General features: G+C 51.1%; 1 protein-coding gene across 1 annotated transcript in view; it reads right to left on the bottom strand.

Moving 5' to 3' along the window:
* The window catches only part of DYNC1H1 (dynein cytoplasmic 1 heavy chain 1), a 61,249-nt gene that overhangs the window by 30,313 nt on the left and 15,029 nt on the right, over nucleotides 1-15,907 (bottom strand). The window contains exons 8-26 of the mRNA XM_032482664.1: nucleotides 13,076-14,152; nucleotides 12,264-12,443; nucleotides 10,407-10,556; nucleotides 8,664-8,810; nucleotides 6,491-6,631; nucleotides 5,963-6,139; nucleotides 5,722-5,832; nucleotides 5,519-5,638; nucleotides 4,797-5,036; nucleotides 3,186-3,341; nucleotides 2,940-3,053; nucleotides 2,600-2,710; nucleotides 2,311-2,520; nucleotides 1,997-2,143; nucleotides 1,694-1,860; nucleotides 1,443-1,616; nucleotides 681-846; nucleotides 413-601; nucleotides 130-324 (exon numbers count right to left, since the gene is read on the bottom strand). Coding sequence (XP_032338555.1) covers nucleotides 130-324; nucleotides 413-601; nucleotides 681-846; nucleotides 1,443-1,616; nucleotides 1,694-1,860; nucleotides 1,997-2,143; nucleotides 2,311-2,520; nucleotides 2,600-2,710; nucleotides 2,940-3,053; nucleotides 3,186-3,341; nucleotides 4,797-5,036; nucleotides 5,519-5,638; nucleotides 5,722-5,832; nucleotides 5,963-6,139; nucleotides 6,491-6,631; nucleotides 8,664-8,810; nucleotides 10,407-10,556; nucleotides 12,264-12,443; nucleotides 13,076-14,152 — 3,972 coding nt within the window. The remainder of the gene's footprint in view (nucleotides 1-129; nucleotides 325-412; nucleotides 602-680; nucleotides 847-1,442; nucleotides 1,617-1,693; nucleotides 1,861-1,996; nucleotides 2,144-2,310; nucleotides 2,521-2,599; nucleotides 2,711-2,939; nucleotides 3,054-3,185; nucleotides 3,342-4,796; nucleotides 5,037-5,518; nucleotides 5,639-5,721; nucleotides 5,833-5,962; nucleotides 6,140-6,490; nucleotides 6,632-8,663; nucleotides 8,811-10,406; nucleotides 10,557-12,263; nucleotides 12,444-13,075; nucleotides 14,153-15,907) is intronic.

The following is a 15,907-nucleotide window of genomic DNA, read 5'->3' as shown; positions in this document are numbered from 1 at the left end:
CCAGCCTGTCAGCGGCCGTCCGCTTTCTCCTTACACCAATGAGAGTATTTTCCAACCATGATTTCTTTCAACCACTGGAGTCGAAGGCACAAGAGGGGACTGGGAGGAAGGAGCCAGGCCAGGACTAACCAAGTGCTCTAGCTTGCGCCGGCGGAGCGGGGGCTGCTCCATGAGGACCGAGTCGGCCAGCACGTTCAGGGTGACCTCCACATTGCTGAGCACGGACTGCAGGGGTGCCGCATCGCCGCTCCCGCCCACGCTGCTCAGGGCCATCTCCACGTTCTCAGACCAGGCTATCTGGGCCGACAAGACCACCAGCTGGGCCTGAAAGACACAGGGCACAAGATTCAAAAGGACGTTTTAAGGACAGCCCGTGCACCCACCCTCAGACTGCCCCTTCTGCTGTACGAACCTGATACTTGTCAATCCAGGTGATGTAGGTGTTCGGGTCAATGGAAGTTGCTTTACCGAAAATCTCGACTTCTGTGACGGACTCGGCAAGGAGCTTAGCCAGCGTGACCCTCATTTCCTTCTCCACCAGCGTGAGCCACTCGTTGATTTTGGGATGTTCAGTAATTGACACGGGAGTTTTAAACATAACCTGAAACAAAGACAACCTGAGAACTGCGGTGTGCCAAGGTGAGAGAAGCTCTCCAAGTCACAACCAGAAACTGACCTACCTCCTCGCCCTCCCGGGACGAGATGCCCAGGACGACAGAGTTGTCTTCATTTAGGATGATACTCGAGACACCGGCAAACATTTTCTTGAAGTGTTTCTGTAACTTAGCTACATTTTTGCTGTTTCCAATGATTTCAAGCAAATCTTCATCACCCACAAAATAGAACCTAAAATTAAAATAGCGTTCAGGTTGCTAAAATGTTACATATACACAAATAAGGCGAATCGAGGCAAAACTGCAGCTTGTGGGAAGGGAGATGGCTGTGGGAGGTGGTGGACGATCTCCAGCCTGAGATCAGATCACATCCAAAGTTCTGCAGCCCTCCGCACAGGACACACCCACCCAACAAGACACTGAAGAGAAACACAACGGACTTCATGTAATTCACCTCATTTCCTGAATTATTAAAAACAGAAACAAAAAAAAAAACCTGTTCAATTTATACTAAGTGAGCTATTCAGAAAGAAAAAAATGCCACTTAGAAAATAAAATTATCAGAGCTAAATTTTTAAGACATGCAGTTTCCCTGGGAGGGTGGATGATAATTGAAATGAAGCTTAACATGTAACTCCAAGGTAGAAAATGAGGATTCTTAGTTATAGTTAGGAATCAGTGGGTGAAAGGGAAAGAGCATTCACTAAAGGGTTATTGGTAACAAAGTCCCCGACGTCAGAGGGACCGACATGCAGGCCCAGAGGGCGTGAGGCTGGGGGAGCGGCCCAGGGCCAAGCTTCCCGCCACTCCTCATCAGACGACTCCCACCTGGGGAAGGATGAGCGCTCTCTTTCCAGGTACTCTCCCAGTGCTTTCTGGATCTTTCCCAGCAGATCTGCCAGTCTCTCCAGAGACCTCTGCACTCCCTGGATGTTCAGAACATCCATAACAAGGGGAGACTTGGATACTTTTTTCATTAGGGCCAAAAACTCCGTGCTGATGCTGCAAACCAAGCGAAACACAAAGATGTCAGCAGCCAAGTCGGCCTGAGGCTCCTCTGCCCCCGCGCGAGGCCGCACCTCTGGAACCGCTGGGTCTCCACCGGGAGCAGGTGCTTGATGTCTGCGCTGCCTGTGAAGATGCCTTCCAGGTAGACCCACCGCCTCTGCACGTCAATCCATACGTCAAAGAGAGCCATTATCCGGTTCAGTTTGTCTTCCCAGCTCAGGGCATCCTCTTCAAAAACCTAGCGGGCAGACGGACACACAGCTCAGCTGCTAAGCTCTCCACTCACAGATATGCCACAACTTACCCAAAATGCAGAGTAAGGTCACAGCAAGCTATGTAGTGACCGTGAGCTATGACGGTGGGAGTGCGGGCACCTTGTAGTACGGGGATAGCTTCATGGCGGAGACGCTGTTGATGTGCTCTTTGACCTTGTTGAAGAGGTCGTCCCAGCCGCGGATCAAGCGGCACTTGTTCTGATAGTTGACCAAGTCCAGCTCGTAAGTGTTCCACACTTCTCTTATCTGAAGTGAACCCGGAAGACACGCGTTGTCAACACGTGGGCATTCACTAGCCCCACAGGTGACCAGGTGTCACAGGGACAAAGAGGACTACAGACGAGGCTGTTTACACACAGCTCAAATCTACGCTACAGCCTAAAACGACATAAAAGTGCCCATCAGCCCCTTACCTGCTTCAAAAACTCCTCCAAAGCCATCTCCCCTTGTGCCACAAGCAGCACATCCTTGACAATAGCTTCATTCTTCTGCAAGTCAACGTCCCAGATCTGGCCCAGGGTGAGCTCGGAAACAACCCAGTTTACGTGAAGCCTTTTCATCAGCTGTTTCCAGTGGCGATCTTTCAGTGCTTCGGACTTCAACTCAATCACCAGCATGTTTACCTGTGGAGGGAGCAGGCAGCGTTACCTGTGTAGCTGTGTTTCTAACGGGCATCCGCGACCGCAGCTCCGTATCACCTACCTTCAGGTAACCTTTCAGAAGCCTCTGGACAAACTCGTAGGACGCATACTGCCGTAATCGTGCGGGGAAGTTTTTCAGCTGGTTCAGGAGGCCATCTAAATTTTGTCGAAGCTATCAAGAGTAACACAAGATGGCATTTAATTTGCCAACATTCCTTTAAATGGTAACGTATTTTAAAAAATCGTTAAAGGAATTTTTTACGTAGCCTGGATAATATAAATGACCGTTCAGTGACATTTTGTGGATCCACAATGTAGCTCCTTGCTTGCCAAGTTTCTAGGTAAAGCCTGCAACGCTCAGCGTGTGAAGGTATACTCACACGCGCTTTAACTACACGTACCTTTCGAGGCTGTACTGAAACCCAGGGTTGCTCCTTCATCTGATCAATCTGCTCCCAGACCTTAGAAAGTTCTGACCAAACGCCCTTGAGGTCCTGTAACTCTTCTAAGGCCACCTGTGATTAAGAAGAGGAGAGCAGTTAAACTTTGGAAGGAGAGCCGTCTCAGTCTGGCAGGGCCCTGAGACGGCCGTGTCGGGTGCAGAGGCAGCACGAGGAGCCGCCCCACCCCGCGGACGCGGTTCCTACCTGGACGCGCTCTTCACTGCCGCTGAGAAGGCCCGTGTCCGTCAGCTCTAGCGCCTCCTTGGCCTTTGCACACTTCTCCCGGTCGTCCTTCAGTCTGCCAAACTTCCCTTCGTAGATGGTAAGAGCCTGAAGAGCCTCCTCTGGCCGAAGATTGCCCTGAAAGTGGTCGAGGCCAGAGAATCAGAGCCAGTTCTCAGGACAGAGGAGCTTTGGCTCCAAAACAGTGGGGAGCCTGCTGGGCTTCTAGACACTTGTGATTCCTCGACTATGTCTCTATACGTCCACACACAAGGTGTACACTGATGACGCGGGTCCACTCCCAGATGGAGCGCTCACTTCCATGTCTGACCCAACACACACTGAGGAGGTGGGACGCCTCTCCATCCAGCTACCCCCTCACTAAGCACCTTGGGGGACGCCCCTGATCCGAGAGGACAAGGCTCTTGGAGGCGGCCAGCCGTGCCCCCTGAGGGACACGTCAGTTCACTGGAGATGACCTCCACGTCAGCCTGAAGACTATTTCCACACTTCCTTTTTATTTTAATAACCTTTAAAGATAACTATGTAAAGTATCAATTAAAATTTTAACTGCAACACATGACTAGCAAGGTGAGGCCATGAGAGATATTCAAATTCTGGTGAGCAGACTCTTGCCTACTGATCAATACACGCTCCCCACCAGAGCTGGCGTCCTGCATCACCTGGAGGTACTGGCGTCAGCAAAAGAAGACGCCGTCTTCAAACCAGGGCCCCTCAACCTGAAGTCAAACACAAAGCAGGACCTTAGAGCCCAGCAGTGCAGACAGGGCCAAGGGCAGGGTGGAGGCCTAGCCAGCAGATGGGGGAGAACCTGCACCCTGAGCTACGAGAGCATCCTCCCCCGCCTTCCCAGCTGTGTTTGTACAGGCGTCTCAATCTGAATCCCACCCGCGCAGACCAGGCAGGCTGGGACCCATGTGCTTGAGTTCACTGTCCTCTCTGCCTGAACGCCCCTCCTTCAGGTCTCCACTGAAATGTCACCTTCCCTGCGAAGCAGTAAACACTACCACCCCCTGCCCCCACCACTGATCACCTTCTGACTCAAAATACATCTTTTCCTCATTCACTTCTCATCCTGTCTCTCCCACTGGAGCGTAACCCCAAGAGGGCAGGGCTCCCGCCTCTCTGCTCACTGCTGCGTCCCTGAACGTGGGCAGTGCCCGATAAACACCTGAATGAACGAAGGACTGGAGGTGGCAAGCGCAGGGACAGGACAGGAGATTCTAACCCGCGGGACGGCCGACGGCAGACCTGCGGCCCCGCCACCGCACAGAGCTAGCAGCAGCGTGACGCCTGGCCTGCGTCCGTGAGAAAAGAAATTCTAACCTCTGAGTAAGCCTCAGTAAGAGGGTAACTTAAGAACAGAGAACGTTAGTCTTTTAAACCATTTCCTGACTTAAATGACTGTCCCGAGGGGCTCCAGGTAAAAAGAGATCTAAGTTGGCTGTGACACTTTCAAATTCACTCTCTGCGAGGGCTGCTGCTTTTAACTGAAAAAGGACCACCCTCACGCGGAGCGCTGCGCCGCAGCCAGGCCCGAGGTGTGCGAGGTGGCGCCCGCGGGAGGCTCACCGTGACGGGCTTGGTCTTCTCCCAGTCGGTCAGCAGGTCGGTGGTGCGGCTCTCCACGGCCCGGTCCTCCTGCACGATCTTCATCTGCAGGTTGGCCACCTGCTGCTGAATGGCTGAGTCCTTCCGCCGCATGATGTCGTTGAAGGCCCCCCACTCGCCCTCGATGTTGTCGATGTAGAGCCAGGAGGGCGGGAACTGGAACCTCTGCTTTTCCAGCAAGCGCTGACCATTGCGGTAGAGCTTTTGAGAGTTAAAAAATAAACTGAGTTTTTCCTTCCATAATAAAAACCGAAACTACTGTCAGAGTCCCACAAAAGAGAAGACACTCCATGGCTACAGAACACATTTGCTCTCCGAGAACCTTCCATCCTGACGGCACTGTGGTCAGAGGGCAGCCCACCGCCCGATGGCCGCCCGCGGCCAGACCCGGGCCTGCTCCCGGCTGCGTCCCGACGGCCCGAACAGGAGCTAAGCACGCTGGAGCTAGGATTCACACTTCATTCCGAGTTGTACAAAGGAAATTCAAGTGTGGTGACTCACAGATCAACAACTAAAGCAAAAGATTTCCAAAGACAAACCCTGTGAGTCTCAAAAGTTGATGTGCGTGAGAACTGCCTGCAGGGCTTTTTAAACCGCAGACACCCAGGAGGCCAGTGTCTGCGGTTAACGTGGCTGACAGGGTGCAGGGACCCACCTGAGGAGCAGGGTCGGACAGAGCTCACCTCAACTTGCTTTTCAAACTGCTTGATCTTCCGTTTCAGAGACTGCACGTAGGTGATGAAGGTCACCGCATCAGAGGTGCTGGCCGTGTCCACTGAGTGTTGCTCCAACTCCTGGCGAGACTGTTTGGAGAGAGCACAGAACTGTAACTCAGAGCCGAGGCTGTGCGTGGCCTTGTCGTGGCGGCAGGATCCTGCGTCCTCACCTTGGAGATCTGGGAGTGGAATTCTGTCATGTTTGAGCCAAGCATCTGCCCGAATTTGCTGAGGACTTCCTTATGCCAGGAGTCGTACTTCAAATTCACCTTAGATTGCACCTGCGGGTGGGGGAGCACGAGACAGCGGATCAGCAAGGATCCGTGCTGGAGTCTACGCTGGAACTCCGTTTTAGTCAGAGACGCAGCCTTCAAGCTGCCTTGACACTGTTCCACAGTGAGCAGGGCTCACCTTGCCGTAATCTATGACCACTGGTCCGAACTCTTTCTTGGTCTCCGCGTTGTCGAAGGTTCCCCGGGCCTTCCTTATCTGCACCAGGAGCGCCTGCCACCTGTTGAGGTCCTCCCCCAGCCTGTTGTAGATGTTCTCAGCCTGCATGTCCCACAAGCACTGGTACTGAAGCCAGACCTGCACGCGAAGGTCAGAGTCAGACACGACAGCCGGGCTTGCCATTCTCTGTAACACTGATATGCATTTTCACGCTCTGTTAAAAAATTTCATGTCCTTTCATCAAGGTTAGAAAAACTCTCACTTTAAATTCTCAGAATTTTCATAGCGGAAGAGTATACAGTTTCTGTTCTTCAAAATGACTAACACCTCAGAACACTTGTCCTACTGCTCAGCTTAGATGACGTTTGCTTTAAAACAGCGAACGTCATCTAACGAACTGTATCGCGCAGTCAACACTCGCTACGGCTCACACTCAAAGAGTGCCTAAGACAGGTTACGCGCTGTATCTGACCAGAACTGGCTTCTCACCTTGACGTACTGCTCGACTTCAGTCACGATGCCCATGACAGCAGAATAGGACTCCTCCAGGGCCACAGGGCCGTCGGGCATGCGCGTCAGGGCGTTCCGGTAGAACTTCTCTTCTTCCGTCAGTTCGTAGTGCACGCCCACCTGCCAGCAAAGCCGGAAACACACCCAAGTCATGCGCACAAAACCGTGACTCTCAGTCACCTTTCACTTCATTAGAATGAACCAAAGAACAGCTCACGATGAAAGTGGTACTTCAGGGGTGACACCTACTTCTCCTGGTCACAGGTAACCAGAAGCCTGCCTATATTTAATACATCGAACCAACAGAAAGAACACCAACCATAAGCTACAAACTGTGGCGTCACTGTCGGCACAAGGCAAAACCAGCTGAAGAGCACGTGAGCCCCAGGGGCAGAGAGCGGCGCTCCAGAGCGGGGCCCTGAGGTCTGAGCCTCGCCTGGGCGGGCGGGGCTGAAGGCCATGTCTAAGAGAGTGGGGTGGACTGTGACCAAGAGTGTGCACCAACGTGGACGCTGGAACCTGTGACGCAGTCCTTGGTTTGTTTCAATGATTTGAGAGCCTGCCTTGTGCCAGACACTGTTTTATGTACCGTAAATAGGCAAAAACCTCTGCTCACATAGACTTACGTTCTGTGGGAGGAGAGAGACAATTAAGGGAAAAGCAAAACGCATGCAATGTCAGACGGTGAGAAGTGCTATGGAGAAAGTGGGGTGGGGAGGATGTATTTTAAATGTGGGAGTCAGGGAAGGCCTCACTGAGGAGGTGACCTTTGAGTGGGGACCAGGATGAGGAGGAGGGAGCCATGTGAATATCTGCTACCATGGCTTCTGAGCAGGGAGCCCAGCAAGTGCAAAGGCCCAGGGATAAGAGTCTGCCTGACAAATGTGGGATGAGCACGAGTCCTGTGTGGCCGCAGCAGAGCCATGAGAAGAGAGGTAGGCGCTTAACTCAGCAGGATAGCACACAGCGTGCATGTGGGGCCTAACAGGAAGCCGTTAACGGACTCTGAAAGGAGCACTCAGGACAGCACACAACGTTAGACTTCTTCTGGCCGCTGTGTTGAAAATAGATTTCAGGAAGCAAAGGCAGACACAGAGACACCAGTCAGGAGGAACTTAACTGATCCCAGCGAGGGACGATGGTAGCTTGGATGGGTGGTAGCAGGGGATGCGGTAAGACACGGATGAGGAATAACTCTGAAGAAGGAGGCAATGAGAGTCAAGGATGACGTCATGATTTTTGGCCTGAGCAGCTGGAGATGGGAAAGGAAGGACTGGGGGAGGAGCGAGTGGGAGAGGGGACTGAGAGACGAGCTCAGTCTGACGCATCCATCAGGCGGCCACGTGGAGATGCCGAGGAGGCAGTGGAACTGGCAGTCTGGCTGGAGATACGAACACAGAGCTGTCAGCACACGGCTGGTATGTACAGCCGACAAACTGATGAGACAGAGAGAGCACGGAGCGGAAGGGGCGCTGAGCAGGCGGGAACACGAAAGAGGAGCGAGTAGAGCAGACCGGCCGGTGAGCGGGGAGGAGAGCCAGTGATGAGAGCAGATCGAGGATATAAAAGAGGATATGAAAGAGAACTGCGCTCATGTGCAAAGTTAAGAAAGCAGACGCTTCCTAAGAGGATCACTGTTTCCTACGAGAGCCTGTCATGGCAGAGGCTGTGGGGGTTGTTTATCTGAAAACCACTGGTCTTGTTTGAAGTAACACTGCCTTGAAGCCAGTCTTCAGAGCTCTCCTTTTGCTCTAGAAGTATACTAGGAAGAGTGCCCTGTATCTGGGGTTTGGTTTAAAATAATCTGGTGGTGGGGGTGGGGTGGGGAAGGGAATATGGCATATAATGAAACAAAACTGGCCACGTGTTGTATGAGCTCACATGACTCCCTCTGCTTCTGTGTGTTTGCAAATTCCCATAATAAAATGTGAGGGGGAAAGAAGCAGGAATTTCTAAGAGAGCACTGAGACCAGAGCTCCAAACACGACTATTTGGAAAAGCAACTATTGGGGGAAAATGTCAGGTCACACAAAGCTTCCTCCAGCTTGCCCTTAGCGTGCCGAGCCTCAGGTCTGGAGTCTGCAAAGACAGGTCAAGCTTCCTTAGAGAGGCGCGGTGTCCCAAGCCAAGGGGGGCAGCTCGGGAGGCTCACCTGGTACCTCTGACTCTGGATCCTGGGGAGAGACAGCACCACCATCTTCCAGGCAAACATCTCCTGATATAGCTTGTACCTGCACTCCTCGATTGGTGGATTCAAATAGATGACCTGATTGGTTATTCTCAGCTCGTGAACAACGTTCTGTAAAAGAAAGATTTCATTTTTACTCAGTCATCTATTGCAGTAAAACGTTTCTGATATATAACTTTTTTTTCTCTCTCTGAATCATTAAACTACTTCCGTCTGAACCACATAATCTGTTACGTTATTAGCAGATAGTCTTCTGTGATCTCATGCTGTGGTCTGTGGCCCTTCCCAGAGGACTGTAAGAGGTCAGAGGACAGGTACTGCTCAGGTTCCTCCTCGGTCCCCCAGCGCCTGCGTGTCCAACACACCACGGGCGCTCAGTGAAGCACTGTTGGATTTGATGTGCATGGTGACCTCTGGACACGAAGACATTGAGACCTGAGAAACCAGTACCACTGATGCAGCCACATGAGGCCAACCTTACTGACGTGGGTTTACACGGTGGGGTAGGTTTCTGCCACCTGCCAGTGCCTTTAGCTAATCAAAAATTCCAACCCTGTCTCCACTAAATAACTGAATCAACTCAGACACACTCACTTGCTTTTCTGCATCTCAGTATTTTAAAAAATATGCTCTGGGGATGAATATCTGTAATACTCAAAAGTAAAAACATTTTTCAAGCATTAAAAGAAAAAAAAAGTTAAGTCTTCATTTCTCCCAGATTCAAGTTTTCACTTGCAAAGGTCTTCCAGGCTTCTGATCTGTGAGACCCTTTTATTGGTAAATGTAACACAAATACTGTAAACTACATAAAACAAATGCATGGCTTAATGAATTAGTGTGAGGTGGACACTTTCACAACCACTGCCCACGCCAGGAGACAGGACCTGCTTGCACAGTCTGAACAGAACTTTCTGGAAAGCTTGCTGGGCCCCAGCTGACCACTCCTTCACACAAATGGGAAATAGGTGGCTGGGAGACAAAGACTCCTGTCTGGAGTGCTTACCAGTGTGTTACCGCATTCTTCCACGAAACTCTGGTTTAGATTTTTGTGGAAACAGTGACATTTCAGGGTCACAGTCTGAACATTTCCTTGTAGCAGATCACACTCAGTTCTTGAAATGATTTTTTGCTGTATTTTTTTCCCTCGTGTAGAATTTTTCCTAAGTTTCATTTTCATTTTTTAAAAATTTGTTTTTGGAACTCTAGACTTACAGGGGCGCTCTGATGAAAGCATGAAGAGTCTCCACCCGCCCTTCACCAGCTTCCGCCAACGTGATGTGACCATTGAAACATTAAGACATTAGTGTGGATACAAGGCTATGAGCTAGAATCCTGACTGCAGCCAGATTTCCCAGGATCTAACCAGCACACCACACCCGTCAGGTGTCACATCTCCTCAGTCCCTTCCAATCTGTGACGTTTTCTCACTTTTTCATTGTCTTTCTCTCACGACCAAGACCCTCTGGAGTTTCATCAAATGACCCTCCCTCTGGGGTTGTCTGCTGTTTTCCCAGGACCTAGGAGGAAGACTACAGAGGGGAGAGCCCATGTCGCCCCTCCATATGTGACACCCACACAGGACCCCTGGGACGCAGGCCGGATCACCTGGGAGTCAGGGTTCTCCGCTGTAAGTGGATTTCCGCTGGCACTCTGTCAGGGGGGACTTGTCTCGGTTACTGCCATGTGACTGCCGTGGGAGGTACTCACTTTGATCTTTGGCTCTCCTCCCGGCTTGTGACTAACTTGTGGTGCGTCTGTGTCCATGTCAACTTCCGCTTTGTCCTCAGCTTGTCCAAGGAGCACCTGCGTCCAGGCTCTCAGGCCAGCTTGTAGGCGGACACCCAATATCCTTTCAATCTACAGAGAAAATGTATCAAAGAACAGTGTTTCTTCCAAAAGTAGCTCACAGAACACAATACCAGAAAGCTGACGCCGCAGGTCCAAGACGAACTGTTACTGACCGCAGCCCTCCCCGCCCAGGCTCAGTCTCCCTTCCTCACTTCCTGGCCTCAGATAACTCATCTGTTAGGCTGACTGTGCTTGTGCTCTGGGCCAGCGGAACCAGCAGTCTTCCCCACTGTGAGTGATACAGAGATTAACATGAACACAGCAGATGAAGTGATACAAAATTTACAGAACAAAAGCATTTTCCTGGCAGCCCCAGAGATAAAACTAGAAAACTATAGTTTAGTGCTTAATCCGTTTTTTGTTTTTAATTGAGGCATAATTGACATATAACATTGTATTAGTTTCGTGCATACAACATAATGATTCAGTTTTTGTATTTATTGCAAAATGATCACCACACAGTAAGTCTAGTAAACATCTGTCACTGAACAGAATGACCATTTTCTTTTAACAATAGGTAAAGAAGAAAGTCAGAACTCTCTCTGATCTAGAATGAGACAAATTTCCCACGAAAAGGATGTCTGTATGTCCTTGTAAAGAGTCTGCCTCGGGCCACAAAACCATCCTGGGAATACCATGAGGACGGCTGTGCGAAAAACTGGGGACTTTCGGTAGATTCAGAAGAGTGGGGTTTGTTAACTTTTACTCTGTCAGGGTCTCACTGGTGGATACTCTGCAACTTACGTATCCATTTTTGTTTGTTTGTTTTTTGGGTGGGGAGGTAATTAGATTTATTTATTAATTTTTAATTGAGTGCTGGGCATTGAACTCAGGGCCTTCCGCATGCTGAGCATGCGCTCTACCCTCTCCCCTATGTATCCATTTTAAGTAACCCTTAAAAAAAAATGAAGTCTAGTTGATTTGCAGTGTCGCGTTAGTTTCTGGCGTGCAGTACAGTGACTCAGTTATACGCACACACGTATACGCACACACGTACATAGCCTCTTTCCTGTTCTTTACCATTACAGGCTACTACAAGCTACTGAGTGCAGTTCCCTGTGCTCTGCAGTAGGACCCTGTTGTTCATCTGTGTGTCCATTTCAAAAGAGAAAACGTGTGAACCACCACCTCAGAACTGACCAACCACCCGCTGTCCACTGAGGGACGTCTGCCATAAAACACTCTCCTTCTGGAAGCTCCTCACAGCTGCAGTCTCTGACACCCACCAATGAGAAAGCCCCATGGGGAAGTATGCTTCAAACAAGCGTGCTCACACATGTGGACACACTCACACGCACCTCCCCCTGCCCGCACACCTCCAAGCGGTGAGCCGAGGCCCTCCACACCAGGAGTAAGAGGCACTTTGCTGCTGGGCATCTCTGTTTAAACTGGGGGGGGGGGGGGGGGACAGGGTAGGCAGAGAAGGGGGCCTGCAGAAGAGGCCCAGGAAGGAAAACCTACATTATTAGCAAGGGTGGGGGAGGGCAGGAGGCGGCCAAACTCTCTCCTCCTTCACAGCTCCCTGCTCCCAATTTAGAAAGAAGGTGAGTACAGGTGCGAGGACCACAGCGTGGCTCTACTGTTAGTTATGCGGGATTTCCAGGGAAGACACTGGACTGTCACTGATGATCGACTAATGAACTTATGAAACAGGGAGCACTCCTATGCTGACAGCAGACAAATGAACACCACCGTGCACCAAGCCTCACCCCTCACCTCCATGTCCAGCTTGTTGACCCAGATGGGCAGGTTGGAGTAAGAGTGCAGGTTTAAGTCGTCCACGGCTTTCTGGACCCTGTTCAAGATCTCTGAGAATGTCTTGTGATCGTACATGCAAGTCTCCAAGGAGCGGACCTCCAGGTCTATTTTTTCTTCAATAATCAGCAGATCATCCACCTAAAGGAAGGCATATTTAGTATTTAACACTCACTCTATTCCTTTATCTTATGGACATTCTTCTCAATTAATGAATAAATGTTCGAGGCAGAGAAGTTCTTCCATAAATAGCTAACCCTGTGTGTTGGCATGAGAACACGTCCCCACCCTGCGTCGCTGTAGAGGGAAGGGAAACCCTTCCTCACTTCTGTGCACGGGAAGGGAGACCTCTGACGGGTAAGCCTGGGAGCAGGAAACCAACCAGCTCCACCCTGCCCCTGTCCCCGGGAGCCAGCGCGCACCAGACCCCAGACTCTGTCCTGAGGGCAGCGGCAGGCGAGGGTCTGGGAGGGGGGTATCGAGAGCAAGCTCACGGCGCAGCTTTACCCGTAAAGCTCTCATTCTGTGTCAGACTCCGCGTCCCTCACCTCTCCACGGGTTCCCGGCTCAGCTCAGGGTGTTACTGTCCTCCCTAAGCCCCAACGATCACCAAACAGCAGGTGAATACAAAGCCTTTCTCGCTCTCAGCTCACGTGGCCCGAAGCTGCACCAAACATGCACGCCTTCTGCGGGAGAGCTGGCGTGTTAGTGGAGTGTGTGGTCCCTGTGTGCGGCTCACTCCCAGGACATGGCAGGAAGAGAGCAGAACATACCTTTTCCTGAAAGCTGAAGACGGTCTCCGCGAGGCGCTGCACGTACGGGTCGAGTTTGTAGGACTCCCACACCAGCGCGATGCCCTCTGCGATCAGAGCCTGCACCTCCTTCTTCAGGCCGGCCACCAGGAGAGAGATGGTGCTGCGCTCCTCCACCTTCTCACACGTGCGTTCGTACGTCCGGACGCTTTCGATCAGCGAGATGGCGAACGGGTAGAGCTGGTTTGCCTGATGAGCCTTGTTCACAATGGCCAGTGGGACTCGGAAGCCAAGCCACTTGAGGTTCCGGACCTCTTTTGAAAGGGTGATGATCTCCGGGAGGAAGTTGACTTTCAGCTTGAGGACGTTTCCAGACCGGCCCCGGACGCGGGTGCTCTCGATGGTGAAGATGCGGCCGGAGACGCCCAGGTTGCGCTGCTGCACCTTCCGGGCCCAGTCGTCAAATATTTCCTGGGTGTTGAGCTTCATGCGGAAGCTGTCACCATCCTGCTTCAGCTTCTGCCCTTCCACGTGGTTCTCCCAGCCCTTGCCCAGGACGTCCTCCACCCGCTTCATGTAGGCAGTCAGCTGCCGGTCGATCTGCTTGGCCCAGATGATGGAGCCCGACACTGGCGGCAGGTCACGCACATGGCTCATCTTGCAGGCCTGGCTCTGCGGGTACTGGACCTTGAACTTGTCGTGAAGAGACTCGATGTCGTCCTTCACACGCTGGATGAGCTGGGTCTGGTACTCGCGGATGGCCCCCCGGATGTGAGGCCTGACGAACAGCGCATTGAACCTGGAGAAGATCCTGAACATCTCGTTGGCGTTCTTGGCGGTGCCGAGCTGGTCCCGCAGGCGAGCGGTGATGCGGGTCTCCACCCGGTCGATCCGCTCGTCGTAGCGCTTCATGGCAGCCTCCCAGGCCTCCGTGCCCTCCTTGGAGACGTCCAGCCCGTCCACCTCCTTGACGTTCTCATAGGCCAGGTTGACCTCCTCTATGGCATTGGCATCAGCGGCATCGAAGAGGACCTCGGCCACCTTCATGTCCTGGGGCTCAGGCACCTCTCCTTGATTCTGCTGTGCGACAGCGGTGACCTTAAAGGGGAGGATTGGGACAGAAAGTTTCACCAAGGAGGATTATGTCCTCGTGCACCAGCAGTACATACCGCACAAAACTGCCAGCCCACCGACTTTCAGTCAGGCATGTTATAACCACAACCCAACAAGGCTACGTGAAACAGCACAGTGTATTTTAACTCTGCATTGTAAAGATCTCCTGACAATGCAGTTCTGTTGCTTAAGAAGCTAAAATAACATGTGTTAAAACCTCAGTTTTGGATACTTCCCTCTGTGATGTTTAGCCTATGGCTAAAATTGCTTTGGAAAGCCCAATTCACAGGAGTGCTACGTATAATTCAGTATCCAACTTAATTTTCCCTTTTTATTTTTAAAACTTTAAAGTATAATCCACGGATCAATGCCACAGCAGAGGGACCGATAAAGTGCTACAGTAACAGAGAAGATTCCATTCAGTTCTCCATGTGCTACTGGGAGAGAGCGGAGCACAGGTGCCCTTCCCCGCAGGAAGTCAGACTCCTACACGCAGCTCAGGCCCTCACTCCCAGACTTACGACACTGGCAGGGGTCTTGAGCTGGGGTCCACAGATGCCTCGGATGAAACTCAGGTTGTAAGTTTCTTCAGGAGAAATTAACAATCATTATTTCCACTAACCCCTAAATAAATTTAGCATTTCCTTCGATTATGAAGGCACACACCAGTCATGCTTGTTCAGTTCCAGACTCTGTCATCAATACGTCCCTCCCCAGCACACCACAGTTGTGTGCATCTTGAGATCTAACTGCAAAATTACGGCCTCAGGCTTGTCACTAGATTTTGCTATTTTATGTTCGTGAAATGGCACTCACGTCACTAAATCACAATTTCAAAACTGTTGATAAATTTCTTTGTAAACTTGTGCATTTTATTTTATGTATTTAAAAGCATTTTGAGGACTCTTGGTAACGACAGTGTAAGGGCAAAAATCGGACAAAATTCTTAAACAGCCATTTCAGGGCAATGGAAAACAAGGCGGCCAACAACTCGGGACATGTTTATACGAGGTGAGAGCAGTGAGCTGGTGGCCGACCTGCCTGGGGTGCCCCAGCCCCGGCTCAGGCAGGAGCACCGGCAGCTGTGCTGGGGGAGCAGAACAGCAGCACGCTTAAAGCGGAGATTCTGGAAGCCAGAGAGCCTGACAAAGGCCGAGGTAGGGAACTACACACGCACAGAACATGGGAGACCCTAGGGGGGTGCTGCAAGAATGGGAAGTCTGGGGAGATTCACAACTTGCTGTCAACCAAGAATTCTATATCCAGTGAAACTATCCTTCAAAGGGGAAAGTGAAATATTTTCCTGATTTTAAAAAAATGAAAGAATCTGTTGGCAACAAACCTATGAAACAAGAAATACTAAAGGAATTCCTTTCGGCTAAAAAGGTAAGACAGCAGGAGTGACTCAGTCCACAGGAAGGAGTGAAGAGCACTGGGAAACACAAACAGGGACAAGCGCGAAGATTATATGTTACTTTTCTTCTCGTCTCCTAGTTTTCCTAAGACATATATGACTCTAAAACAAAACCTGTAATGCTGTATTGTTGGGTTTATAACAGACGTAGTAGGTATGTAAAGTACACGTATGACAAGAAAAGCCTTATTCCCCCTGTGCACACGACAAGCAGGAGAAGGCAGAGCGACACTGCTTGTGCAGCTCTGAGAGTCAGTACTGAGTCCACCACAATGCATTAAAGAGTTCTGCCCTGACCCCTAGAGTGCCCACTGAAGAAGACCATC

Source organism: Camelus ferus, chromosome 6 (genome assembly GCF_009834535.1).
Source record: "Camelus ferus isolate YT-003-E chromosome 6, BCGSAC_Cfer_1.0, whole genome shotgun sequence".
NCBI classification, from domain to species: Eukaryota; Metazoa; Chordata; class Mammalia; order Artiodactyla; family Camelidae; genus Camelus; species Camelus ferus.
Note: the sequence above shows the minus strand (reverse complement) of the source record. Positions and strands in the feature narration are given on the sequence as shown.